The sequence below is a fragment of the Drosophila teissieri genome, chromosome 3L (genome assembly GCF_016746235.2).
Source record: "Drosophila teissieri strain GT53w chromosome 3L, Prin_Dtei_1.1, whole genome shotgun sequence".
Taxonomy (NCBI): Eukaryota; Metazoa; Arthropoda; class Insecta; order Diptera; family Drosophilidae; genus Drosophila; species Drosophila teissieri.
In genome coordinates, this window is record NC_053031.1 from 17,548,377 (window position 1) to 17,575,737 (window position 27,361).

General features: G+C 43.0%; 1 protein-coding gene across 8 annotated transcripts; it reads left to right on the forward strand.

Moving 5' to 3' along the window:
- The first annotated feature begins 1,145 nt into the window (after window positions 1-1,145).
- LOC122615567 (tyrosine-protein kinase Abl) lies at window positions 1,146-27,312 on the forward strand. 8 transcript variants are annotated; one of them, XM_043790547.1, is made up of 10 exons: window positions 1,146-2,227; window positions 17,927-17,980; window positions 20,139-20,682; window positions 20,756-21,171; window positions 21,246-21,832; window positions 22,142-22,412; window positions 22,471-22,591; window positions 22,719-23,056; window positions 24,041-25,678; window positions 26,027-27,312. In XM_043790547.1, the coding sequence occupies exons 1-10, from the start codon at window positions 1,897-1,899 to the stop codon at window positions 26,539-26,541; spliced, it is 4,815 nt and encodes a 1,604-aa protein (XP_043646482.1). In that variant the 5' UTR covers window positions 1,146-1,896; the 3' UTR covers window positions 26,542-27,312. The 8 variants fall into 8 exon arrangements, with proteins under 8 accessions (XP_043646482.1, XP_043646484.1, XP_043646478.1 ...); XM_043790549.1 differs by having other exon boundaries at window positions 22,719-22,807; XM_043790543.1 differs by having other exon boundaries at window positions 24,041-27,312.
- Window positions 27,313-27,361: the final 49 nt, after the last annotated feature.

Genomic DNA, 27,361 nt, shown 5'->3' on the forward strand with positions numbered 1-27,361 from the left:
GTATAGTTTTGACCAGTGTCAACTGCTATCTAAAAGGTTCGATTCTGTTAGGGGAAGGCATTTATTTAGTAATCCTGAGTTGAATGCATTTGAATATTCCTTCAATTGCTCTGCTGCTTTTTGGTCACTTAGAAAAGCTACAGAAAGTCCTTGAACGTAACACAAAAAAAAAGAAAGTAAAAGAATAACCAGAGAAAAATTTAAATTATATTTATATTTGTAAGCGAACAGAACGAGAGTGGAAGAGCAAAACCGAGAAAATGAAAAGCAAAAGTCCTACTTGAAAAGCTAATTTAGTGTAAGCGAGGAAACTGAAACTGAAAATGAATTCGGAGCAGAAGCTGAAGGAGGATCGTGTGAATGGAGAGAAGGATCGATTGATACTGAACTCTAGCAGGAGAGAGAAATTGAAACGAACAAACTTGAAATTTTTGTCGGGTATACATACTAAATAATAACTAAGCAAGAACACTAAAGATTGAGAATGCTAAACAAAACCAACGGATAAATAAAACGTAACAAACGGATAAGGATGGAAAAAGTGCAGTTGTTTTATTTTTTTTATGGGCGTATGGGAATTTATATTTTTAAAGGCGTACTATAAAAATCGTAGCCTACCTTACAACTTTTTATCTTGTTTTATACTTTTCCTTATAAATTTACATGCAACATTTTAAATCAATTTTGGTTATAGCAAGTCTACTAATTTCTTAATCTCTTAAGAGCAATAATCAAGCTAGTTAAGAATATAAATTAGAATTTTTCAAAGCAAAGTGAAAGAAAATTTAAATGATTAATCTTTGGTCTATTGTTTCGTTGTAAAATTAATAGAGAAAAAAGGAACATAAGCACACCAATATAAAATTTCTAGGGAAGCTAAAACATTAAAATAATCAGCATTAAACGTTTCAATTTTAGTTTTTTTGAATTGCCTAAAGTTAGTGTTCAAAATAATGGAGTGTTTAACACTGGCTTGGTTAGCGAAGTTACTCACCCAACTAATCGGTGTCCCGCACCCAGCGTTAGCGTTAGCCGAGTTTCTTACCCGACCAGCACTGCCAACGCGTTTGTAAAGGCTGAGCCATATTATCAATATCGATATGTCTATCGGTATGCTTGCGAAGAACGGTATGTTTAAACGACCGACGAGCGGTCACACGAGTGCAAGTTGGATTCCAATTCGATCCGTCGCGGTGCGTGGAAAAAATGCACAGATGTAGATAAATCAGCAAGCAACGCTAGCAGATCAGATACAGCTATATCGTCGCGAAAACCGATTAATTTACCATGTCCAGCGGATCCGCCTGCGGATCAATTAAACCGTAAAAAAGGAGAGCGAGCGACCGTGAAAGAGAGAGAGAGGAGTAGCCAGAGGCGGAGGCGAAAGACAAAGTGCATTTTCAGGGCGTGTTTTTGAGACCCCCCTCGCCAGCAAAGCTCACCCAGCCTCCCAGCCGTCGACAAGAAGTTTGCCGACACAACATTTTGCCAACATGCTGCAAATTCGCAAATTCACCTGAGCGGCCAGTAGAACAACAAATCAGATAAATCGCAAACTTCCTTTTTCCTCCGTGCGTGTGTACTTCTGTGTGTGCGTGAGTGTCTCCAATCTTTTTTGTCTACTCCAAAAACGCAGAAAGAGAAAGAAAAATGTGTGCGTGTGTGTGTGTGAAATAAATTAAAGCAAAGCAAAAGGCAAAACGGCAAATAATTGAGCAAAAGGCCAAGAGCGAAGAGCTGAAGCTGAAGTATATAAAAAAAAGCAAAGCAAATAATAAGTAGTAGTAGTAAGCGAATAGGCCGAAGCACCAGGAGCCGAGAGAGGAGGAGAGCGAAAAGTGTACAAGTTGTTGTTGCTGCGCAAGAGCGAAAAACCACCCAACCACCCACTGGCAAATGGGGGCTCAGCAGGGCAAGGACAGGGGCGCCCACTCGGGAGGGGGCGGCTCGGGGGCCCCTGTCAGCTGCATCGGCCTCTCCAGCAGCCCAGTGGCCTCCGTCTCCCCCCACTGCATCTCCAGTTCCAGTGGCGTCAGCAGCGCCCCCCTCGGCGGGGGCTCCACGCTCCGTGGCTCCCGCATCAAGTCCTCGTCCTCCGGCGTGGCCAGTGGCAGCGGATCAGGGGGCGGCGGTGGATCTGGATCGGGGCTGAGCCAGCGCAGTGGCGGACACAAGGATGCACGCTGCAATCCCACCGTGGGTCTCAACATATTCACCGAGCATAACGGTAAGTTCCTTAAAGTGTTGGATAACGGGCATCGAAAGCATGCGAAGTACACAGAGCGAAATGCATATTTTCTAAATTGCAATGGTGCAACGCCTTTTTAAGTCAAATTAAATTAAAAACATCTTTATATAGAGCACGCTAAAAATAATCTTTTGAAATTAAATGTTTGATCATTTTGTGTTTAATTTGTGTTAGCTTAATTTATTTCTTATTGGTGTTTCTTCTTTTACATTGGATCTTAGAAATACGCCAAATTATTTTCTTGCACATTGTAGTTTGAGTTAAAAAGGCATCAATTGTAATAATCTTGTACCATCAGGCCCAAATCGACCCGTTTAAGAGTTGTGCAACATATAAAATTCAGAGGATGTACAATAAATACAGATTCTGAAGTATACAGTCTCATTCACCTACACACTAATTATGAAAAAATTGCATGATGCATCCAAACTCAGGTGTAAATTCCATCATAGTATTGTGACTTTTCTTATTATCTATAAAAATGGTTGTTGCAGTATGGCAAACTGCTTAGAGTTGTATTATTTCACATCCCACAAGATATCAATACATACATACATATACGTACATACATACATACATATACATAAATGCTACGACTTCATTTCAGTTGGTGATGAAATCTTTCAATATTTCGAACAACAGTTGATATTTAAGGAGTAACTAACTAAAAATTTTGTTCCATGGGTCAATAAAAATATGAAAAATAATAAAATATTGCAGTGCACCCGTGATTAAATCTCTTTTGTAAATATCATGTACATTTTGATTTATTTGCCAGTTTGTGCTGCACAGTGTTGTTTTTATTGTTCATAAAGTGCAGTCCTCTCAGCTTTCCCTTTCCCCTCTCTTTCCGTATTATCCCCGCTTTTCCTCTATTCACGCTGCTTTCCAATTGAGCCAATTTCTTTTTTCCTCCATTGCTTCCGATTATATTGGAAATTATTGTTGTTATTGCCGGCTAGTTTCATACTTGTTGTTGCTTTTCCGCTGCTTTTGTTTACTGGAGAGAAAGAGAATGAAGCAGAAGGAAAAGTGAACGAGAGAAGAGAGAGCGCAGCACGCGTTGCTGTTGTTTTTGTGCTGCTTGGGGCGGTTTCAATCCCTATTTGTGCTCTCCATCATCCTTTATCCTCCGACCTTCTTCCTAGCACCCTTATCCCTGCCACCCGCACAGTGGTTGAAATTGCGACCCACAACACCATTGACCCACCCCCGCTGACATATTGCCATTTCCTTCACTTTTCCGCCTTTCCAACGCATTTCCCCCGCATTTTTCCTGCCCTTCACGCACTCACGCACATTTTATTTGCCTTATTTTCCTGTCCAATACTCTTCTATTATTTGCCCTGCCTAGCTGCATAATTTTTCTTGTCCATCCTCCCCGTTTCCGCATTTTCCGTCACCCCCTCATTTAGAGACTTTTCCCGTTGCTAATAGCTTTTTTATGTCCCTGTCGACGATGTCCTACCACAATAGGACCCAGAATCGGGTGGCATTCGGGATTTGGCATAAGACTACCGGAAAAACATTTGTCAGGTTAAAATATATGAAAAAACCTAGTGGTAGGACTTTCTTTTAATAAAAAAAAACAGCACTATATGTGAGAATACAAGGGTCGAATAAATATTTGGGTTTTCGTGTACTTTAAACCGTTTTTTTTATTCCCCTGACAATTACAAACATTTTTGCAACAGCTGTTAAAAAATTAAGTTGCACATCAGTTGAGCATATATGTATGGTCACTATAGCTATTTAAGTTTTGCGACAATCAGTTCCTAAATGTATTATACCCATACATCTCCTTGTTTTTAAAAGTTGAAATTTAATCCTTGATTGATTTACTTTTTAAACATAAGCCCTACTTGATACATTTTCAATAAGTTCCCCAGTTTTTTTCGGGTTGGGGTAAATACTTGAAACCCTTATTTTTGCAAACCATTCAAGTTGGCTTCCTCAAAGACCAAAATATAACGTATCGATTTTCCCTTCGGACTCCAAGCTGCACCACATTTCCCAGATGATTTACAACAATCTGTGGATTTTCCTTCGTCTTCTCAACTGGAAGCCATTTCTTATCTCGCTCGCGCAGAGCCTTCCGTCTCAGCAAGCAATTTGTAATCAATTAATGCTATTTTTATTATAATTAGTCGCTTATTGTGTGCACTTAAGTGCGCTCAATCTCTCAGCTGAGACGCTGATAAGCCGGTTTTCATATAAATATTTATTGACGCTACTATTGAGTCATCGCTCCGTGCAATATGTATTCGCTCGTCATCGGAACATAAAAACGACATTTTCCAGCTTCGTGCGGTGTGATTTCCCACACAGAAAATTCGCCAGCGAAAATGCACATCTATTTGCCAAACTATCAGAGTGTGTCCCATCCAAAAAGGTCGGAATGGGGGCCTGCAATTGCCTTTTTCGTGTGTCTGGCCTGCGAAATGCAATTACAGAATTACAATGTAAAAACTGTGTCTGGCTCTGCAGATTACAAGCCGGCACAAATCCAAATCCAAAAACAGAAACGGAAAGCCCGACTCGACTCACCGCAATTGTCAGCCTGTCCGGGTGGATCTCGGACTTTCAAGTGGGCGAATTGGGGGGAAAGTCGCGCTACGCCTCTCCGGCTCAATCAAAGTTAATACAACCACATACGTAACTATGCACAGTGGGCTGCAACCATTATATCATCGTGTACATTTTGTTAGATTTAAGTAAGCAATCTAGGAGCTGAATTAATATAACAAAGCTTATATAGCTCGATCAATAAATTAAAAGGAATAAGTAGTCTCGAGAATCAACAAACTGTAAAAAAGTCTCTTAAAAAGAAAAGTTATAAGAAGAACGTAAATGAAAATCCTCTGCTTTGAAAGATAAGAGAAATAATATGGCATTCTCTAGACAAATTCCCCATCTCCGAAGTAGCAATGGCAGTGTTCAGATGTCGTGGGCGTTGTGCTAGTTGCAATTGCAATTGCAATTTCATAACCTTGTTGTTGGTCGTAATGCGATACAATGTAATTAGATACTTTGGGGCGGCAGTTGCATTGCCGAAGGGACTGGATTGTGTGTCACCCTGGGAAAATGCCACAGAACCGGTGCTGAAGCAGATGCAGATCCATATGGAGACGCCTCAATGGAGTTGCCAATTGCAGCGGTAAATGCAGCACTGCACCACCCAACTGCGTCCCGCTGGAAAACCCGAGCCACCATAGGCACCACTTTGCAACCAACTCACGCAAGTTGACGTCTCGAAAATAGACTCAAGTGGGAGAGAAGCCACAACTCTTTCTATCGAGGAGAAAAAGTGCACGAAGTGCGTTTGTCCCTGCACTCACAAAAACATGTTTTACAAATTCCTCAACTTTTCTGCAATTGAAACCGACAATTTCGCTATATCATCAAAATATTTGGGAATTTAACAAGTGTTTGATAACATTTTACAGTTACCTTCATTCGGTGCAATTTATTTTGACCATAATACAAATATGTATACACTTTGAAAAATGTACATATGAGTAATTGGCTCGTCTCATAACTATCAATTGTTTTAATACTAATTTACATAGCAATAGGCGGAGGAAAAAAAAATGCTTTTTGCGTTCCACATTGTAAATTTATTATAATTCTGAACAAATATTTATTATATACGTATGATGTACTTGAGTAATAATATTTTATACCACCTACAAAGTAATATTGAACCCAAATATATATTCAAATGTAGAAATCATTAAAGAAACTATAATAATAAAATACATTTGTATGCCCCTTGAGAATGCAAAATGCTAGTACGCAAATCTACAGAAGTGTTCAAATCATTCTTCTCAGATTTTCTCGCAGTGTACTTCACTCTTCTCTATCTTTTTCGCACAAGCAGGGAAATCCGAGTGTGGTGTTTGTCTCAGTTTGCCTGACATGCAAGCGGCAAATTATGAGCCGGGGCAAATGAACTTTTCACAAGGCTAATGGGTGGCAGAGGGGCGGGAATAGGGGGCGGGGCAGGTGGCCCACAGGTGACGCAGCAAGGAGGAAAAACGTTTGCTCTTCGACTTTACCTACCCCCCGAAAACCAAAAACAAACGGAATAATGTACACGTCGCATAAATATTTCCCCAATGATTTTATGTGCTCAAACATAATTGTCATAATAATAAAGCACTCAGGAAAAGGGAAATCGGGGGAGGAATCGAAGGGTGGGGGTGCCACATATCGCAGGCGTTGTCTCCATTACCACTTTGTACCACAAGTCTTTTCTCTTTCGCGGCTGCACTTCTATTATTAGCCCCAAAACGAAATGTGTATCTTCCATGCTTTCAGTTGTTATTGTCGTTTTTATACAATTTCCTTTGGCGCTGACGGAGATTGAAAGTTGGAGGAGTCGGAGTCGGAGTCGCTGATCAAGGGGCGTAGTTGGGATAGTGACCGACAGGGGTCTTGAAACAACTAGTACAAGACAACAAAATTTGGATGTCAGGAAAAATAAAATATATATGAGTAAGCATTTGAAATTTTTAAAAATTGTGATTAACATGAAATGAAATGACTAGACCAAGAATTAAAAAGAAATAGTGAATTCATACATTGTTCACATGAAGTTTCCCATTTTTGTCCTTGGTTAAATGAAACAAATAACATCTTCTACAATTACTGATGGTTTTATTTTTAATTTGTTGAGCTTAAATAAATATAAATAAATTAGCGCCTGCAAAAATCGTGCATGTTGGAGTAGTATCTCTAGTTTCCCTTCTTCAACGCATAAATACTATCTGCTTCTTAAGGCACCCCCCTTGTCTGACCTTTGCCCGCGCCCCTGACTTTCACCAAGGCAGCAACAAAGTGCACAACTCGTCATGAGGTTATTTGCATGTGCGCCATCTCTTTCTGTCGCGGTATTTCACCAGGCGACTTACGAGTTATATATAGTTTTGTGGATGTTCCTGTTTTCGATCAAGCTCGTAAATCCTTTCGTGCTCCATGCTCTTTCGGCATCGGTATCGGCATCTATTTGTTCTCTTTGTTTTTTCGATGATTGCATGCCCTGCGCTTTGATGTTTTTTATTTTTCTATTCTTAGACCAGTGCGCTTCCATTTCCAGTTGCCTAATATGACCTCCGCTTTGCGCGCCCGCCCTCTTTCATACATATGTGGGTGTGTCAATCCAATGGGAACAGCAAGGTAGCGCCAACAGCTGTTCAAATTCCAATTAGACAGTCGTCGAACAGCTGTCAGTGCTCAAATAACAGTAAAGTTATATGCAAAGCCAGCTTTTTCTAATTCACTTCAATAATTGTGCTGGATTTAAACTGCTGCAGCTAAATTTGTTCTAACAAATTAATCCATTAGGAACTCGGGCATTCCGATGACTTTCGTGGAGACTTTACGATCTGTTTATGTGGCCATAGATCATCATAAATCTGACATCACCGCCGTTTCAATAATTTCCCCAATCACTCTAAAGTCTATTTTCCTCATTCATGTGACATTAAGGTCGGCTGATTGCTTAACTTTGGTTTTATGTAATGTGCCCTCGTCTTCATTATTTCAATTTCGCATTCCCAGTGGAGCGTTTCCGCGGCCACGCCCCCAAAGTTTTCGCCCACCGAATCGCTGGCCCGCATTTTATTTCTGGCTACTTTTCCCCCGAGGTCTTTCGCCCCACTGAAAATGGTTTGCATAAATTAGCTGACGAAAAAGAGGGAAATTGGAGAAAAACAAACATAATTTGTGAAGAAAATATATATGTATATTTTCTCAAGGGGGAGTGCGCATAGATGCCCCCAGTATAACGGCAACTAATTAGAAGCCAGAAGAGGTTTCTTTCACCCCGATTCTCTATTCATTTTCCAGCTTTGAGGTCACAAGTATTGACGCCACTTGATTGATTGATTGACACAACACTGCTCGAAAGTCTTTATTTCTCTGGGTTGGCTGTGGATAGCAATTCAGCAACTCAGGAGGGGGAACCGCTCCACTTGATATATTTGCCATACGTATTTTCAGTGTTTAACTTGCAATCGCCGAAGGCAAACACTAATTCCCTTTGCTCGCCCCCCTTTTTTTCACATTTTGTTATTAAATTGAGTGCATTCCGTCTCGCTCACTCTGTCTCTGTGTTAAACAAGCCAACAAGGTCATATAAATCAGCAAATAAAACTTTTCTCTTTTTAATATTATTATTTATGTTTATTGCACCCAGTGCATGGCACAAACATAAACAATTTCGTGTGGCCCATGCCCATTGAGCAAATACAGTAGCTTATCTTTCTGGGGATTTGGTTGGGTATTTTTAAACAAACTATTGGTGTTTGCTTTTGGCGAAGAAGAGCTTGCTTTACATATTGAAATTAAATATGGGTATTACAGATGAGCTTTACGATTTATTATCACTCGTTAATTTTGTTGTAGTACCAACTCATTACAGTTATTATATGGTCAAAAATAAGGAGAACTAGAAAATAGTCTAATTTAGTTTGGATTCCAAATAAAGTGCGGTATTATAATTATATTTATAATGCTGAGCTAAAATATATATCAAACTATTGAACAAACTGACACACCCAACGAAATGCAAGTTAAAAAAGCCCAAATTGAGTGATAGATAGGTTGCAAACTGCATCTGAAGGCTCTAATTTTCCGAGTGCTCACTGTGGAGCAGAAGGCGATTGGAAACCTGTTTCTGGTTCTTGTCTTTGCGGGAATTGAATCCATCATTGAGCCATGAGAAGTAGAAGTATAAAGAATCGGATTCCAATTCCGATTCCGAATCGGCTTCTCACTTCTCGTTTGCAGTACCTGTCTCTATCTGCAGGTTGGATTGCATTCGCTCCAATCACGTTCGCAATTGCAACTGTTTATGCGATCTTATGGGTTCTTTGGGGGCAGCAAACACTGCTGCTGAGGGGGATGGAGAGGTGAGGTGGGTGGCCAAAGGGGGCAGCATGGCACGTTCACAACTTTGGATCTCCGACTTGCAGTGACTTTCATATACATACGTATGTATGTATACATATACCCAAAGCCATGCATATAGGCACCTTTAGTTCAAGCTCCAGATTGCGAGGTGCAGCGTGAAGTAATCTCTGCAAAAACAGCAGCAACAGCAGCAACAAAGGCACCAGCTGCTGCAGGTTGATTGAATTTTTTCCCAGTTTCCCAGGTGGGGCATAATCCCCTAGAAGAGGAAGAAGAAGTTGCATAAATGAGGTGTGAAATGAATGAAGTGCGAAACATTCGCACAAATAGTGAGAACGAAGGGTAGCATTCAGCTGTGCAATTGAGCTTTAAGCTGCTTATTTTTATTTAAAACTTAAGACTGGGACTTGCACTATCTGATGATATGGTTTTAGAGTCCATTAATATTATTCATAAATCGCTCTAGCTTTAATAATTGCCAAAACTTTAGTCGTTCTAGTGTTATATTTCCTAAAATAAGTAATATTAACATCCCAAAGTGACAATAATAAAACGCCAATTCCAAACTATTATCCTCAGTCCGCTAATGATTTTACCCAATTTCTTTTTCATTTAGTTTTCATTCTCTTGCCATTAATACCCCATAATTGCGTTTTCACCCCATTTAGCCATTGGTGAAATTTGACCGATTCTTTTCGACGGCTTATCAGTTTCTCTCCAAGCCACTGAAGTGGACGGCTCCAAATTCTATTTGTTTTCTTTTGCGCCAAACAAATTAATAAAATTGCCAGCCGTTTAAATAGCGAAGAGAAAAGAAATGTGTGCAAAAGAAAAAGCATGACAAATGCAAGTGCAAAAAGAAGGAGAAAGAAGGTGAAACCTGTTTGTCTGTTTTGCCGGTGGGATCCCAACAAAGAAGTGCCTCCTTCTCTTTCATTGCGGCAATGCTGTCCTTTTCTCCCCAAATAGCCGTGTCTCTTTCTCGCGGTGGTCAGTGAACCGTTGACCGAAAACATGAAGCTGCCAAAACATGCCTAAAAACAGATGATAACCGAAATGTAAGGCGTCAATTTGAAGTTCACAAAGCAGTTTTCAAAAATGTTGAAAATTGATGCGAAAATTAATTCATATAATTGCCCCGCCGGGTTTCGTGTGTCTACTCTCTCTCTCTCTTCTTACTTACTCTCTCTTCTTTTTATACTCTTCTAATTACATTTTCTGTAATTTTTTAAATTAAAAAATAAGCAAATAGTTATTTTAAGAGAAGTATTTCTTACAAAAACAAGTTTTTAGTTTAATAACAAAAATTGTTTATTCCAAGGGTAAAGTTATAAGATAAACCGTTGCATAAACTTGTATCCCTTTTCTTTAGTTTTTTTTTTAAACAGGAACTGAAGTACAACAAGGGTATTTCCTTCGGGCCTTCGTTTTTAGGATTTTTTATGCCTCGCTTGGATGGTTCATTCAGAAGTTTGTTTGGCCTTTGTCTGGCGACGTCTGTCAATTTTTATGCCGTCTGGTAATATTTAAACGACATCCACATCCGCGGCAGCCTGTCGCTCGTCGCCGTTCGTTTCATTTCATTTATAGCAATTGCACTGGCTTCCAAGAAACCGAGAGGCCGGCAGAAAAGGAAGCGGGCAAAAAAATGGCAGAAAATGAAGTAAATGAATCACCAAGATGGTTCTTTTATGCACTCATCATACATAGATATCTTCCTCTGCTGCCTTCACCTGGGCTTTAAATAGTTTTCCCCGTCTCTGGTTTTTCAATTTTCCAGACTTTCCGACCTTTTTCCCAGTTGATTTCGCATTCTGTTCTCACAATCGCGATAAACGAACCTTTTTCTTTTGAAGAACCTGTCCTGTCGCGAACAGAAAGAAATAGTGGAGATTTCCATCTGCCGGGCAAAATTTAGCTGTGGGAAAACCCGAATTGGTTTTAAAATGCTCAACTTGCTGGGAAGTGGGGAAAACTAACCCGAAATTGTCGAGTCATTAAATACTTGTGCAATCCTTATCAATCGTTCGTTCACCTTTCGTTTCATTGGATGCAAAGGCAGGTGGGAAAAATCAGCACAAGTGCTAGACTTTCACTTTGCACTGGCTTTTCGATTTTCATTTTCATTTTCATTGACCAATAAAAATAAACAAATCAAATTTGAGAAACAACTTTGTTAATTGCTGACTCAATCGATCAATCATTTTCATGGCAGCCAGACAAAATATAAAATTATAAGAGGTTTTCAGCGATTTTACAACAAACTCCGCACTTCTCCACGCTCGACTTAAGCTAAGCGCCGAAAAACGAAATCATGAAGTAAAAATAAGCATGAATAAAACCGAAAAATAGTTGAAAAGCAGACACCTGAAATGGAAAATCATTAGCTGTGAAAATGGTAATTATTATTACTATAAAAGCAGACAGGCGAGAAAAGTGAAAACAGTGACTTTGTTTCGGATTTTTTTAGTGCGTAATTAGTAGGAACAAAAATTTCTTAATTTACAATGCGGTAAGACCGCGAGTGATGTAAACAAATGTTGGACACTGGAAACAGCTACTATTAATACGGAAGTAAAAAAATCAAATGGAAAATATTAACCATTTTGAGCAGGAAACTCGTATCGAACACAGTAAAGTTGTATAATTTATGCATCATTCCCGCAAAAACGCACCCAAAAAGTTCAAATGATTTTTGTTTTCTGGGGAAATTCGGAGTCATTACCCATTATCCAACAATTAGCCGGACAAACGAACGGATATGCGACAGACGTGGCCGGCGGGTTACGTAAAATATATAAATGGTTTTGCGACAATGACAATGATAGAAATGAACGGGAAAACCGAGGAAATAGAGAAGGGACAGCACAAAACCAAGGAAAATTGCGCGCATTAAAAAGCTTTTAGGTCGGCTGCCATAAAGATAATCAAATTTTGTTTGCCGAGTACCGAGATTACATTGATTGGGTAGGTGGAAAGTACATATTTCTGTATATTTACCACTGGTTCAACCGTAATTACACGCTTGGGCAAACGTACAGGCATTTAAGTTGATTGCACTTTGATCTCTCAATTTCAATTTTTCTGTATTTTTCGGCAGCTTTCAATTGAGGAATTACGTAAAACTCGGCGACAAAGGTTTATTTGAAGCACGCTTTCGACTCGAGGCGGAGTTTCCCAAGGTTTCATCTCTATTTTTGAGTTGAATTTGTTTTTACAATTCCCAAACAATGCGAGTTTTCCGCCCACGCACTTAAGACTTCTTTTTGTGGCTGTCAAGCTTTCCCAAGAGTTGAATGCAGAGAAAATAATTCAGGAATTCCATCATTGTGTCCAAGACTTCCTTCTCCATCTGTTGTTTTGGCCCCCTACTCTGACTTTGACTTTTATCTCCCCCTGAGAGCTTTTAATATTTGTTTATCTAGAACTGAAAAAAGAGCACATTTTTATGGTCAAATGCTTTTTATCGCCTGCTCAAATTTATTATCTGAGAAATGTATGCCCACGCAAAATGTTTGAGTATGTTTCACTGCCAGCTGACATGCAAATGAATAAGTGCAAATATCTAGGAAAAAAGTATGACAAATGCCTGTTCTCTCCCCGTTTGGCCATAAACAATAAGCCATAAAACATAAACAAAACAAAACAGAGCACCGCCGGCATACACGGAAACCAGAAAAAGGCAGGTCAAAAAACGAAGAAAGGAAGGAATACCTAACCTGAATCGAAAAAACAAACAAAAAGAATCATGAATGAATATCGTGTGTGAATTTGAAATAGTCTGGTCCATAGAAAAACATACGGTGGTCAGAACCAACCACCTCTAAATTATTACAATGCTTTGTATTATCTTTTGAATATGTTGAAATTGTGGAGGTTTCATAAAAAGCGTGAATGCTTTTTTAAATGTATAGAAAACTTTGTTGAATAACGATTTGTCGTATACTGTTTACTTTACTTTTATTTGGTTATTTTAAATAAAATATATATTACTGCTTGCAATAGTATGACCGTAAATTTGAAATAAAACGCCACGGTCACACTGACTCTTACTGTTAATCTGAAATCATTCTTGATAGCAGATTATACGAATATCGAAAGCACTTCCGAACGACGCGGTTTTCCTGATCATATCATAGATAACTCGTTCTCACCACTGTGCACACTGAGTACGCCGAGTGAGTCATTCACTCGACACTCACAATTGAATTCCGAATCTTTGGCCAACGCGTCGTATTAGCTTCTTTTCCTTTTTCCCTGCTCTTTGGGCTCGTTCTGTTTGTCATTTGCATAGCCACACAAATTGTGCATGCCAATGGTTTTTGTGCCTTGTTTTGTTTGCTTTCTGGTCATCGTCGACAATTAAAAGTCAATTTCATTCACACTAGACAATGGAGACGGACCCTCGGACACGTGATAATGGACACCATCACGGCAGAATGGGTGAAATTTCCTGTGAACCTAGCAGACTGTAATTGATAAAGTTGCCCGATATCAAGGGCCCAGATTCCGTTCGAGATTACTTTGAAGGAAACTTTCCCCTGCGCATTATGAAAAGCCATGGAAAAGCAAAAATGTTGCAGCTTTGTGAACTTTGCAGCAAGGACAGTAGCGATGCACATGCAAGGGGACCTGGATCGATAGGACCTTCGCCACAAAATTGCTACCTTCTCGTAATCCTACGGAGAATACCCTGTAAATATGCTGTGTGCCATATCAGTTACTTTATTGCTTACGCAGCATTTCCAGAACTCACTTACACCTCGTTGTGAAAAGTTGAAGTGAGTGATGCAGCTCACTTAATTGATTTCTTTCTTGGCATGCTGCCTAAGTTCAATCCTTAGATACACAAATACATTGGTATATTTTTAGAGGGTATTGGCAGCTTCGTTTCATAGAGTGCAGTGTGCGCCCATTCATGTGGCTTGTCGCAGCGTTTGTCCTTCACCTTATCCCTTTTATCTCCACCCCTTGTCCCTGCGCCTGCATTTCGGGTCCTCCGGTGGCCTGGATGCTGGCATTCAATTAATTTGCTGGCGGTGATGCGATTTTATGGATGACACTCATCGCCCGGCTGGGGCGGAAGAGGTTTTCATTATTGATTTTTGTCCCACCTTTTTTCGCGCCTTCTGTCTCACTTTAATGTGTATTTATTGCACTCACTTGATTTCCATCAAGTTCCTCGCAAATGCAGGTCTGACGGGACTGAGAGGGTGCACTCAGAAAAATTACGAGTTTCTATATAAATTTCAGTAGAAAAATATTATATATGCAATTATAAGGCAATACAAAAATTCAATTAAATTGCCTTTTGATCTGCGACACTTTTAGTATGCGTACTTTAATTATAAACTTTAAAAGTTTATTGAAACTTTCAAGCACCTCGCAAACAATAATGAAGTACCTCGCATATATATTTTATTGAGTGCGATTATGATTTTGTTCGGAGTATGCACTCAAATTGCAGTTTTAAGTGCGAAATGCTTTTTACTTTAAAGTGTATAGGAGATCGACTGCTGCGTCACACGTCACATTAGGTTGCATGTACCCTCGACTTTGGTCCTTTCCCCGCGGACCCCGCATTACGAAGGCTAGTGAGCCTTGAGTGCGGAATCCTTAGAAAAGTGGTAAAATACCCTGCGGCCAAAGGGGAAAGTCGAGGGGCTTGTTCGTGCAAGGAGGAGGAGGGTCGCCTTTGTCAGGCAAGGGTGGATTTCATATTTAACATTTTTTCTTTGGTCCTTTTGCCAAGTGCAGGGCCAAGTCCTGGCCACCTCTGCTCCCTGCTGCACCCCTGACACTCCTTAGATCCTTCGGCCCTCTGGCTCTTTGCTTTTACATGACTTTCCTTTTGTCCTCGCCTCTTCTGTTTCGCTCTGGCCACTCGCCATCTCTTTCGCGGCTCGTAGTTTTTTGCACAACATTTTTTCGCACTTGGATGCAAGGGGAGGAACTTGATCGCAAAACTAGGGGTGTAAAAACTAAAAAAAGAACTAATTAAATTCTTTCACATTTTTTCCTGTATTTCCTACAAGTTTTTGTTTGCCCCGTCAGTTACCAGTTGCTTTTTTCCCATACCATATCAAGTAGGGGACATTAAACGGGAAACTTAAATTCCCAGATAACCATATAACCATATGCTGTTCTCAAAAGTTGGGCAGGGAAAACTTTGGCTTTGTAGGTTAATTTCTTCATGTTTCCCTAACTATCCCCCGTTTCAATTTCCCTTTGGGGCGTATTTGCTGCTCTAATCGGGTCTGCCAGCTTAATGATCTCAAGTTCCGTTCAAGAGTTCCGCTTCAAAAGGTATCATTAGGCCATACAGAGATGAAAAATGCATTTTACTTTGAACAGCGAAAGAAGAAAAAAGTATAACTAATTATTTCTATTGTTAAAAGAATTACTAAAAATCTTGTCTTTGGTCTTTCTCTTCCCTGACTGTTCAATTTTCAGACTGTCCGATGTAATTGTATAACTTTGTTAAGGTGGTACTAAGGTTGACTTCCTTAATGCCAGTTTAAGGTTTTCCCTTTAACTTAATCAAATTGAAAGGCAAAAAAGCTGAAATCAAACCCCCGAGAATTTCCCCTACATTTTCCCCACTCCCCGGCGCTGCAACGGAAGCCAGAGAAATGACTAATTAAATTTACACCGTAAAAGTTTATTACTGCTGACTGGCCACGCCCCCTGCCCCTTTTGTGTACATGTAGTTACACTCGTTTGTATTCGTGTATATAAACGTCTGGATGTCTGGGCAAGAGGCCAAAGGCAAAATGTGAATGAAATCCGACAAGTAGAGTAAGGGGTGCTAAAAAGGGGAGACGAGACCGAGGCCAGCTGAAATCCCTGCCAGGTTAAGACACAAAAGCCCTTGAGCTGAAAACACAAAAATACGTAGAAAATACAAGAAACAAAGCTAAAATAGAGTAAAAAAAAGTAACTAAGAGTCTAAGCAGAACGTGCTGAAATGCAATGAGCGAAAAAAAGCGAGCACACCAGAAAGCTCCACGAAAATCAAACCCGCAGCAGAACAAGTGCATGAATGGCCTGTGTGAATGGATGACAGACTGAGCGAATGAAATAATGAATGAGCAGTTGAAGATGCATTGCCATAAATCACACATTGAAGCTCGATTTGGCTGGGGAGCGAACAGCAGCACTATATCCCCAGATAACAAATGGCAGACACATCAAGTTTAATGCTCGCTGGACAAGGACGGACCATCAAACAAAGGACGGATACTTCAGAAATCTCAAAATACAATTCGCAATGAGTATCCGTTAGAGCCAAGGCTGTAATGAAAAGCTTTCAATTAGTTGCATTTGTATAGTACTTTGTTGCAGGAGCACATCCCATTATGACTACTACATAGTCATATTTAACAAAAGTTAATTTTAGGTCTTCAATCAATCAATCTTTTCATGACAACTGTTCGATTTAATAGTGTTAGTTGTAGTACTTTTGATGATGTTAACATATAGTATTATTTTAACTACAACAGCGTATAAATAATACTTGATTTTGGATAAAATGTCTTCTAGGGTCGGTATTATAGTTTGTTTATAAAATAATCGTGTAGTCGAGTTTTCAAGTTCTTATTTCGCGGGGAGTACTGTATTTTCTGTATCGGTTCATAGTTTGCAGCGGTGTCTGCAGCTGCTGATGCGGCTGATTCCAATCTGTGCTTACTCAACACACTTACTTTAGTCTTTGAGTAGTTGCGGGCGGAAAGTGGGTGGAGTGGAGGCTTGGGAGGTGCGGAGGTGCAAGTGGGTGCCAGTGGGTGGGAAAGCGGTACCGCGCATCATTTCACTCGTAATCAGCCCTCAGCTCGAGATGCTCCAAATTCACGCTAATAACCTGCATAAGCAGTCGCTAGATGGCGGATGTGCATGGCTTGAGACATGTTTCTATCGCCATCTCTGTCTGCATCCATACCTCCGCCTCTTTCCCTCCCAACATGTGTAGAATTTTTGTGACTTTAAAGTTCATTGGACCCATTCCGCTTGAGCAGCAGCTTAAGTTCCCTGAATGGGCCATATATTTCTCCGTTTTTTCATACACACTCCCCTTTTTTGTCAAATGTCTAGGGGGCGTGTTACACTAAAATAAATGATTATTTTTCCGCACTTTGGAGTGAGGCCACTTTGTAAAAGCAACTTTTGTTAGCCTAAATCTATCTAAACCATTTGTAAGTATAATTATGTTCAAATCTAATCTGATCTAAATGGTATTGATGCAATGGTTTTTTTTAGCTGCGACTATCACATTTCTTTCAGTGTGCACACACTCGCGCGTTAGGTATTCCAGAATCACCAAGATACTTTTCACTCGGCTGAGAAATTACAGCACTTACTGAAGCCATCATCTGGCTGCTGTTGTTATTACGCTTCTTCTTGTTCTGGCCGGGTCGCTAATTGGCTTTTCTGCGGTTGCAAGACCTTCTAATCTGAAATGCCTCTTCGCTTTTGATGTCATCCATCCGCTAACTGTATATAGTTCGCTGTACATGTGTTTTCCTATTACTTACCTAGAGTTATGACTAAGATAATTGTACTTAATTTAGTTTCCTTTTTATTTAGTTTGTAAAAGTTTTTTTATTTTTGAGCCTCTTCGGACTTCCATTGTAGTTCATCGCATTTGCCGCCCATCGTTATTAGATGATAACATGAAAACCTGCCTGCTCTATCCATAGATAATTTACCAGTTGGCTGACAACCTGCCTCTCACCCAAAATCTTTCTGTTTCTTTCGTTTCTGCAGGTACCAAGCACAGCTCTTTTCGCGGCCATCCAGGCAAATATCACATGAACTTAGGTAACAACCACAAAAACTTCTACTCACCATCCAAAAAACATAATTCCAATGTAAAGTCCTCATACAGTGTCATTCTTAATAATTAAAGAGCGGCTCCCATCCGATGATTGGGGTATTCTCATTATGTATTGCACGATGATAGTGGGGTTTGTCAACAGTGATGAGAAGGCATCTGCACTTCAGAAATGAGACATAAACTTCTCATAACTGTATCGAAATAAATATATATAAATATATTTTGTTTCTTATGGCACTATGTACTTAGTCATATTTGTACTTAATAACATTAATCATCGAGTTACAATTGTATTTGGGTGTTTAAAGAATAGAGAGTATAAGATGGGGTTTTGAGTTTGAACTAACATCTAAACGAAATCTCGTAGATTCGTTAAGACTTACTCGTTATGAAATTCCTCGTAAAGCCATTTAGCTACAATTATGATAATTGCAACATCCACAGCTGACTCAGCATCGCTAGACTTCCTCGATTACCCCTAAAAACTGAGTCAATACCAAATGATTCTCGATCCCCACGCCCAGTAAAACAGTTGCCCACATGAGTCATTCGCCACCAACAACATACTTTAAAATGGGATGTCCGAGATTGCATATAAAGTGGGTGTATACATATATTCACCGGCTAATATTCGGCTGGGGGACTTAGACAGACAGACAGACCAGACCTGACCACCATTGGAGAACCGTACATTTCCGCTCTAATCTGTCCCGATATATTCCCTTTTGTGCCCCAAAACCCACTCCACACCTATTACTCGCTATTAATATTTCCTGTCTCGCGCGCATAAATTAACAGTGTGCGATGGGGAACCCTTTTCAAATGCAATACAATATGATTTGGATCGGTTTATGACTGCTTAGCACACCGACCGCAAACCAAAGATTCCCGGTCTCTGAATGACTTCCACTTCATCCAAATTTATGCACAATTGTGCCCATGAAAGTGGAGAACTTTTATGCAGCGGAAGTGTTTGCTTTGGTCAAACAAAACTCGCACGCACTCGAAAGAAGAGTGGGAAAAATGTAAATTTGTACAATTATTTCAATGGGACACTGCGGCGAAAGTCTGGTTTAATTTCAAAGAGTACCCTTTTTTAGAAGCTTGATTCGGACAGGTTTGCATCTGACAAGTTTGCTTGCGCAGTCTATCAAGCGAAACTTCATCTCGAAATGGGCCGCAATATTCTGTAGAGAAACATTGTAAATGAAAATGGGCTGGCAATTGATGAGTGTCGACTAGTAGATACCTCTTAATGTGATACATGTAGGATTAGGGGACATCAAATAAATTCTAGACTAACAATCTGTTCTGTTCAATCTTTACTTCTGAAGGTCTTTCAAAAGGTCTTTTCCTTTCGGAATGCATCCACAGATTAAGCTATGTTGCACGGAGCATTCCGACTATGGATACGCAGTTAAAAAAGAGTGTGGGAGGCGGAAGAAAAGAACGGCTTTGGGGGGACACCGAACCGACTGACAATCAGCTAGAACTTCCCACAATAAAATGCCTCGTTGAGGGATTCCTGGTCCACCGCTGGCTGGCAGTCCACGATTTGTGTAATTTTATTCCGCTTAATGCATAATTTATTCCATTCCCTCAATGGAGCAGAGACTTCCTCCGGTGCACTCCGATTTCCCCGCTGGCCAGCACTTGCTCCACAAATTGCCCGCATTCCTCGAAGAGAAACAGGTTTACCTGCATTGTCTTCAGCCAGTACACCTTAAAAAAAGTGATTTGCAATGATGCCTCTAACAAATGGCATGTAAACACACAGAACTTATCATCAAAGTTTCGTTAAAAATGTATTTTACAAATTATAACAGACTTACAACTATTAAAACACGATTCTACTACTACTCAACCTCCAATTTGATTTAAAAACCGCAAACAAACCAAGCGTAACATTTTAAAAGTTGACATTGAGATGTGCCGTAGAATGGTAAACAACTTGCCGCTTAGCCATGACCTAAGATAATAAAATTACTTATCAATACTCTGTGCGAAAAAATGTATTTCAAATATATTAAAGTATTTAAAACAACCATGTTTTGCTGTTCCTTAGCAGTGTAACCCGCCTTTGGAATTTGAATTCATGTTTTACCATCTAATATTCATCTTCTCTTTGGCTCTGCCTTACAGAAGCCCTGCTGCAGTCGCGTCCATTACCTCACATTCCGGCCGGAAGCACGGCGGCCTCTCTTCTGGCGGATGCGGCTGAGCTGCAGCAGCATCAGCAGGATTCCGGTGGACTGGGACTGCAAGGCTCCTCCCTGGGCGGTGGGCACAGTTCGACTACATCCGTGTTTGAATCCGCCCACCGGTGGACCTCGAAGGAGAACCTTCTGGCCCCCGGACCTGAGGAGGATGATCCGCAACTGTTCGTGGCGCTGTACGACTTCCAAGCCGGCGGAGAGAACCAATTGAGTCTGAAGAAGGGCGAGCAGGTGCGCATACTTAGCTACAACAAATCGGGCGAGTGGTGCGAGGCGCACTCGGACTCCGGAAACGTGGGATGGGTGCCCTCCAACTACGTGACGCCGCTCAACTCGCTGGAGAAGCACTCCTGGTACCACGGACCTATCTCACGCAATGCCGCCGAGTACCTTCTCAGCTCCGGAATCAATGGCAGCTTCCTGGTCCGTGAAAGCGAAAGTTCACCGGGTCAAAGGAGCATCAGTCTCAGGTGCGCATATTAGCTTTTCCATTGGCAATTGTTTTTTAATTTAATTTTAATTTTCCCATCTTCTTCCAAACAGATACGAGGGTCGCGTCTATCACTACCGCATCTCAGAGGATCCCGATGGAAAGGTCTTCGTCACCCAGGAGGCCAAGTTCAACACTCTGGCCGAGCTGGTGCACCACCACAGCGTGCCCCATGAGGGTCACGGCCTGATCACTCCGCTCTTGTATCCGGCGCCCAAGCAGAACAAGCCCACTGTCTTCCCGCTGAGTCCCGAGCCGGATGAATGGGAGATCTGCCGGACGGACATCATGATGAAGCACAAGCTGGGCGGTGGGCAATACGGAGAGGTCTACGAGGCCGTTTGGAAGCGGTACGGCAACACGGTGGCTGTTAAAACGCTCAAGGAGGACACCATGGCGCTGAAGGACTTCCTCGAAGAGGCGGCCATCATGAAGGAGATGAAGCACCCTAATCTTGTGCAGCTCATAGGTGGGTATTAATAAACTCATTTTAAAATTCTACTAAGCAAGAGGAAATGCCATTAACATGTTTCCTCATTTCAGGTGTTTGCACCAGGGAACCGCCGTTCTACATCATCACCGAGTTCATGTCGCACGGTAATCTGTTGGACTTCCTGCGCTCCGCCGGCCGCGAAACGCTCGACGCAGTGGCTCTGCTGTACATGGCCACGCAGATAGCGTCGGGAATGAGCTACCTGGAGTCGCGCAACTACATCCATCGCGATCTCGCTGCCCGCAACTGCCTCGTGGGCGACAACAAGCTGGTCAAGGTGGCGGATTTCGGACTAGCACGCCTGATGCGGGACGACACGTATACGGCACATGCCGGAGCCAAGTTCCCGATCAAATGGACCGCACCGGAGGGTCTGGCCTACAACAAGTTTAGCACGAAGTCGGACGTTTGGGCCTTCGGTGTCCTGCTGTGGGAGATCGCCACTTACGGAATGTCGCCGTATCCGGGCATCGACCTGACCGACGTGTACCACAAGCTGGAGAAGGGCTATCGCATGGAGCGACCCCCAGGCTGTCCGCCGGAGGTGTACGACTTGATGCGCCAGTGCTGGCAGTGGGATGCCACCGACAGGCCCACGTTCAAGAGCATACACCATGCGCTGGAGCACATGTTTCAGGTGGGTGACGTCGAGGTGTGGGACGATGAATATGACGATGATCACGATGATCATGACGATGCTGGCGAGGAGGCGAGTGACTACGACGGCGACGACGACGACGAGCTCCACCAGAACAGCGGCAGCATCCACAGCCATGTGCATAGCCATAGCAATAGCCATAGGAATAGGAGTAGTCATAGTCATAGCCACAGACACCGCCACCACCTCGTCGACGTGCTCTGATCGCTCGAGATCGAGGGTGCAGCAAGTAGTGATAGCAATAATGAGCCACATGGTGCCCATCTCTCCTTCTCCGCTCCTCCGCAGGAATCGTCCATCACCGAAGCGGTCGAGAAGCAGCTGAACGCCAACGCCACCAGCGCGAGCAGCTCCGCTCCGAGCACATCGGGCGTGGCCACCGGCGGAGGAGCCACAACCACGACGGCGGCCAGCGGCTGCGCTTCCTCATCCTCGGCCACCGCCTCGCTAAGTCTTACACCGCAGATGGTGAAGAAGGGTTTGCCCGGCGGGCAGTCCCTCACGCCGAACGCCCATCACAACGATTCGCACCAGCAGCAGGCCAGCACGCCCATGTCAGGTGAGGGAAATCCCTTTGCGCAGTGCTTTCTTGTCTTACCAGTGCCGTATCCTTGCAGAAACCGGCTCCACTTCCACCAAACTAAGCACTTTCTCCAGCCAGGGCAAGGGCAACGTCCAGATGCGTCGCACCACCAACAAGCAGGGCAAACAGGCGCCCGCCCCACCAAAGCGAACCAGGTAAGATCACTTCTCTGGATGAGTTGATCAATAGTATACCCGAACTGTTGAAGTGAACGTTTATTAGAACTCTTTCACCGCAAGAAGGGCACCAAAAGTTAATCATCTGCTTTGTATCTATTCATAGCCTGCTCTCGAGCAGTCGGGACTCCACTTATCGCGAGGAGGATCCAGCCAACGCCAGATGCAATTTCATCGACGACCTCAGCACGAATGGTATACACAAATTGAAAACTGCCAACTATTTCAGCCAGACCCTCTCTAGAAATTTCAAGACCCAAATTCCAACCCACCATACACACCAAATACGTACACTACAACAACAACAGTCCGTACAACAACAAACAGTACCACTGCCAGTACAGCAACAACAACAACCACAACATCAAAAGCAGAAACAACAACAGTATTCCATTAAGAAATCGTCCTCCTGCAGTAGTTTTCTTTACGACATCCTATTTCGAGGTATTTTGTCACCGGAGTCCATAGCGAGAATCTCCTTTTCAAAAATTGTTTATGTTTTATATTTTGGTTCCTGTGTTATTTGATTCGTGTTACTTGTTCATGTTTATGTTTAATTGTAATTGGTTTGTTAGTACTTAGATAACTTCCTGCATTGGTTGTTCATTGTGGAACTCCTTGATATTGGATTTCCGCATTGGTATTTTCTAAATTTAGTTTTAAAGTTTTGTTCGTGTCGATGATTTCCTAATGTAACGTCTTTTTTCTGTCTGATCTCTGAGCATTAACATTTTTCATTTGATGTTTCTCTAACCATCTCAAAATTTATTATTAAGTTGGTATTATTTGTTATTTTTATTGCTTTTATTTATATTGGTGCCTGTTAACATTATGTTGTTTATTTTTAGTTATAACTATTTTAACTATCATGTGTTTGGTTTATATCCTTGAAAGTCAACAATGAGCAATATTAGTATTCTTCATTATTTCGTCTTTAACTTACTTTATCATCTTATGTTTTTCAATAAGGCTTTTCAGACTATGGATCCTATATCACGTAAAGTAGGATGGTTCTAAGAATATTAAAACTTATTTTTAGGAAGACTAGCTTTAATGCATTCTTTCAAGGTTATACCAGATATTCTCAAATACTCATTACTTTTTAAGTTCATAATTTGGTGTTTTCTAGTTTTACTCGCTCGACAAACATCAACGCACACATACACACCACAAGACTTTGGTCAGGATTAACCCATATCCAAGTGCCAGTGATGGGAAGTACCTAGATCGGTGCTTTAAATAATCTAAAATTGTTCTATTCCGAGATATAACAACAATTTTTAATTAATTCTTCAAAGTTAAGGTATTTCCCATCACTGACCATTAATTTCACCCAGCATCCAGCACCTGGCACGACGCATTCTATTAACCACTCACTATGCATCGAGTCCAAGTTAATCGTTCTCATTTCACCATTTACTTTGGTAGGATTAGCCCGAGACATCAACAGTTTGACGCAGCGGTACGACTCCGAAACGGATCCGGCAGCCGACCCAGACACAGATGCCACCGGCGATAGTCTGGAGCAAAGTCTGAGCCAAGTGATAGCCGCTCCTGCCAGCAACAAGATGCAGCATTCTCTTCACAGCGGCGGAGGAGGAGGCATAGGTCCTCGATCCTCGCAGCAGCACAGCTCCTTCAAGCGTCCGACTGGAACACCCGTGATGGGTAACCGAGGGCTAGAGACCCGGCAAAGCAAGCGGTCCCAGCACCATCCACTCGCTCCGGGTCCAGGACCGCCAGCAACTCAACCGCATCATGGCAACAACGGTGTAGTGGCCAGTGCCCATCCCATCACAGTGGGAGCGCTGGAGGTGATGAATGTCAAGCAGGTGGTGAACCGCTACGGCACACTACCCAAAGTTGCCCGAATCGGTGCCTATCTGGACAGCCTAGAGGACAGTAGTGAGGCTGCTCCTGCTCTGCCGGCCACTGCTCCTGCTCTGCCACCAGCCAATGGGCACGCCACGCCTCCGGCTGTCAGAATTAATCCGAAGGCCAGTCCCATTCCGCCACAGCAAATGATCAGGAGCAACTCGTCGGGAGGTGTGACCATGCAAAACAATGCGGCCGCCAGTTTGAACAAGTTGCAGCGTCATCGCACCACTACCGAAGGCACCATGATGACGTTCTCCTCCTTCCGGGCCGGCGGTTCCAGTAGCTCACCCAAGCGGAGTGCCACGGGAGTTGCATCAGGAGTACAGCCAGCTCTGGCCAACCTTGAGTTTCCACCGCCACCGTTGGATTTGCCTCCGCCGCCCGAGGAATTCGAGGGGGGACCACCTCCTCCTCCACCGGCGCCGGAGAGCGCTGTGCAGGCCATCCAGCAGCACTTGCATGCCCAGCTGCCAAACAATGGCAATATAAGTAATGGAAACGGAACAAACAACAACGACAGCAGCCACAACGATGTAAGCAACACTGCTCCCAGTGTGGAGGAGGCCAGCTCCAGATTTGGAGTGTCTCTGAGAAAACGTGAGCCCTCCACCGACTCCTGCAGCTCGCTGGGCAGTCCACCCGAGGATCTCAAGGAGAAGCTAATCACCGAAATCAAGGCGGCTGGCAAGGATAGTGCTCCGGCCTCACAACTGGCAAACGGTTCGGGCATCGCAGTGGTGGATCCTGTCTCCCTGCTTGTCACCGAACTAGCCGAGAGCATGAACCTGCCAAAGCCGCCGCCGCAGCAGCAAAAGCTGACCAACGGCAATGGTACTGGGTCCGGATTCAAGGCTCAGCTGAAGAAAGTTGAACCTAAGAAGATGAGTGCGCCAATCGCCAAAGCGGAGCCGGCCAATACCATCATCGACTTCAAGGCCCATCTCCGCCGAGTGGACAAGGAGAAGGAGCCGGCAGCTCCAGCTCCAGCTCCAGCTCCAGCTCCTGTAGTCGTAACGAACAATGCCAACTGCAATACAACGGGCACTTTGAACCGGAAGGAGGACAACAGCAAGAAGTTCTCCCAGGCGATGCAAAAGACTGAAATCAAAATCGACGTAACCAACTCGAATGTGGAGGCGGATGCGGGAGCAGCGGGAGAAGGCGATCTCGGCAAGCGACGAAGCACAGGTAGTATTAATAGCTTAAAGAAACTGTGGGAGCAGCAGCCACCGGCGCCGGATTATGCCACCAGCACGATCCTCCAGCAACAGCCGTCGGTGGTAAATGGCGGCGGAACACCAAATGCCCAACTGTCTCCCAAGTACGGCATGAAATCAGGGGCCCCCAATACTGGCGGCACTCTTCCAGCCAAGCTGGGCAACAAGCCACCACCGGCAGCCCCTCCACCACCGCCCCCGAACTGCACCACCTCCAACCTCTCCACCACATCCATTAGCACCTCTAGTAGAGATTGCACCAGCAGGCAGCAGGCCAGCAGCACAATAAAAACCTCTCATTCAACGCAACTCTTCACAGATGACGAGGAGCAGTCGCATTCGGACGGTCTGGGATCGGGAGGCCAAGGAGCAGCAGACATGACCCAGTCGCTGTACGAGCAGAAGCCCCAGATCCAGCAAAAGCCAGCGGTGCCACACAAGCCCACAAAGCTGACCATCTACGCCACGCCAATTGCCAAACTGGCCGAACCAGCCAGCTCCGCTAGCTCCACCCAGATATCGCGGGAGAGCATTCTGGAGCTGGTGGGACTGCTGGAGGGCTCGCTCAAGCATCCGGTGAATGCCATCGCCGGATCTCAGTGGCTGCAGCTGAGTGACAAGCTCAACATCCTGCACAACTCGTGCGTGATCTTCGCGGAGAACGGAGCGATGCCGCCGCACTCCAAGTTTCAGTTCCGGGAACTGGTCACGCGGGTGGAAGCACAGTCGCAGCACCTGCGCTCCGCAGGCAGCAAGAACGTCCAGGACAACGAGCGCCTGGTGGCCGAGGTCGGTCAGTCGCTGCGTCAGATCTCCAATGCGCTTAACAGGTAAATGATAAGACGGGGGATGGACGCGCCCGACCAACATCAGGGCATCTGGCTGGATGCCGAGGGTAACTTCATCAAGCGCAAGTGATCGGGCCCCAGTCTGTAGACCCAATCATCCAACCACACCATCCCCCGTGGAAGCAGAACCGGAAACGGAAGCGACAGCAGCAGGCCGAAAACAGGAGGAGGAAAAACAGGAAACGAAACTTCAAGCCCAGCGAAGAAGAAATGACAACTACATCAGCAACAGCAGCAACTAAAATCGGAGGAGGACACCTATGTATCGTACTTGGTAGCGTGTAGTAGTAGCTTCTATTATATATACCCATATATATCTAGTCAGATCTGTGCAGAGCCCCGACGAACGCTTCCAGAAAAACAAGAAATTAGAAAACCGAAAAAAAAAACAGAAATGAAATCATTAAACAATGAGTTGCTAAGCAAATTTGGGTAAGGTCTCGCGGGAGGATCCTTGTTTTTAATTGTAAAGTGAGGGCACACCTCCCACCCACTCAACCCCTTTCCAACCGCCCCTCAAACGTATTCGCGCTTCGTTTGTTTTATATACATAGAAAGACACAAGACATGGCTTAAGAATGAAAGGAAATATATTCATAGAATATCTCAATAAACTTAGTAATTACAAAGAAACCGCAATGCATATATACATATACATACATATATTTACATATACTAGTCGTAAAATGTTTTATTATACCTATACATTTACATACTTCTACAAGATAAAAAGATAAAGATATTATATTATATGATACATTTAACGACCACAAAACTCCCCCTTTGAGAGAATGTAAACGGAAAGC

Excerpts from the sequence above, each read along its gene's own strand:
- LOC122615567 (XM_043790543.1), top strand. The coding sequence starts at position 1,897 with ATGGGGGCTCAGCAGGGCAAGGACAGGGGCGCCCACTCGGGAGGGGGC. Across the intron at positions 17,981-20,138 it reads CAAATATCACATGAACTTAG|AAGCCCTGCTGCAGTCGCGT; the intron begins GTAACAACCACA and ends TCTGCCTTACAG. Across the intron at positions 21,172-21,245 it reads TAATCTTGTGCAGCTCATAG|GTGTTTGCACCAGGGAACCG; the intron begins GTGGGTATTAAT and ends TCCTCATTTCAG.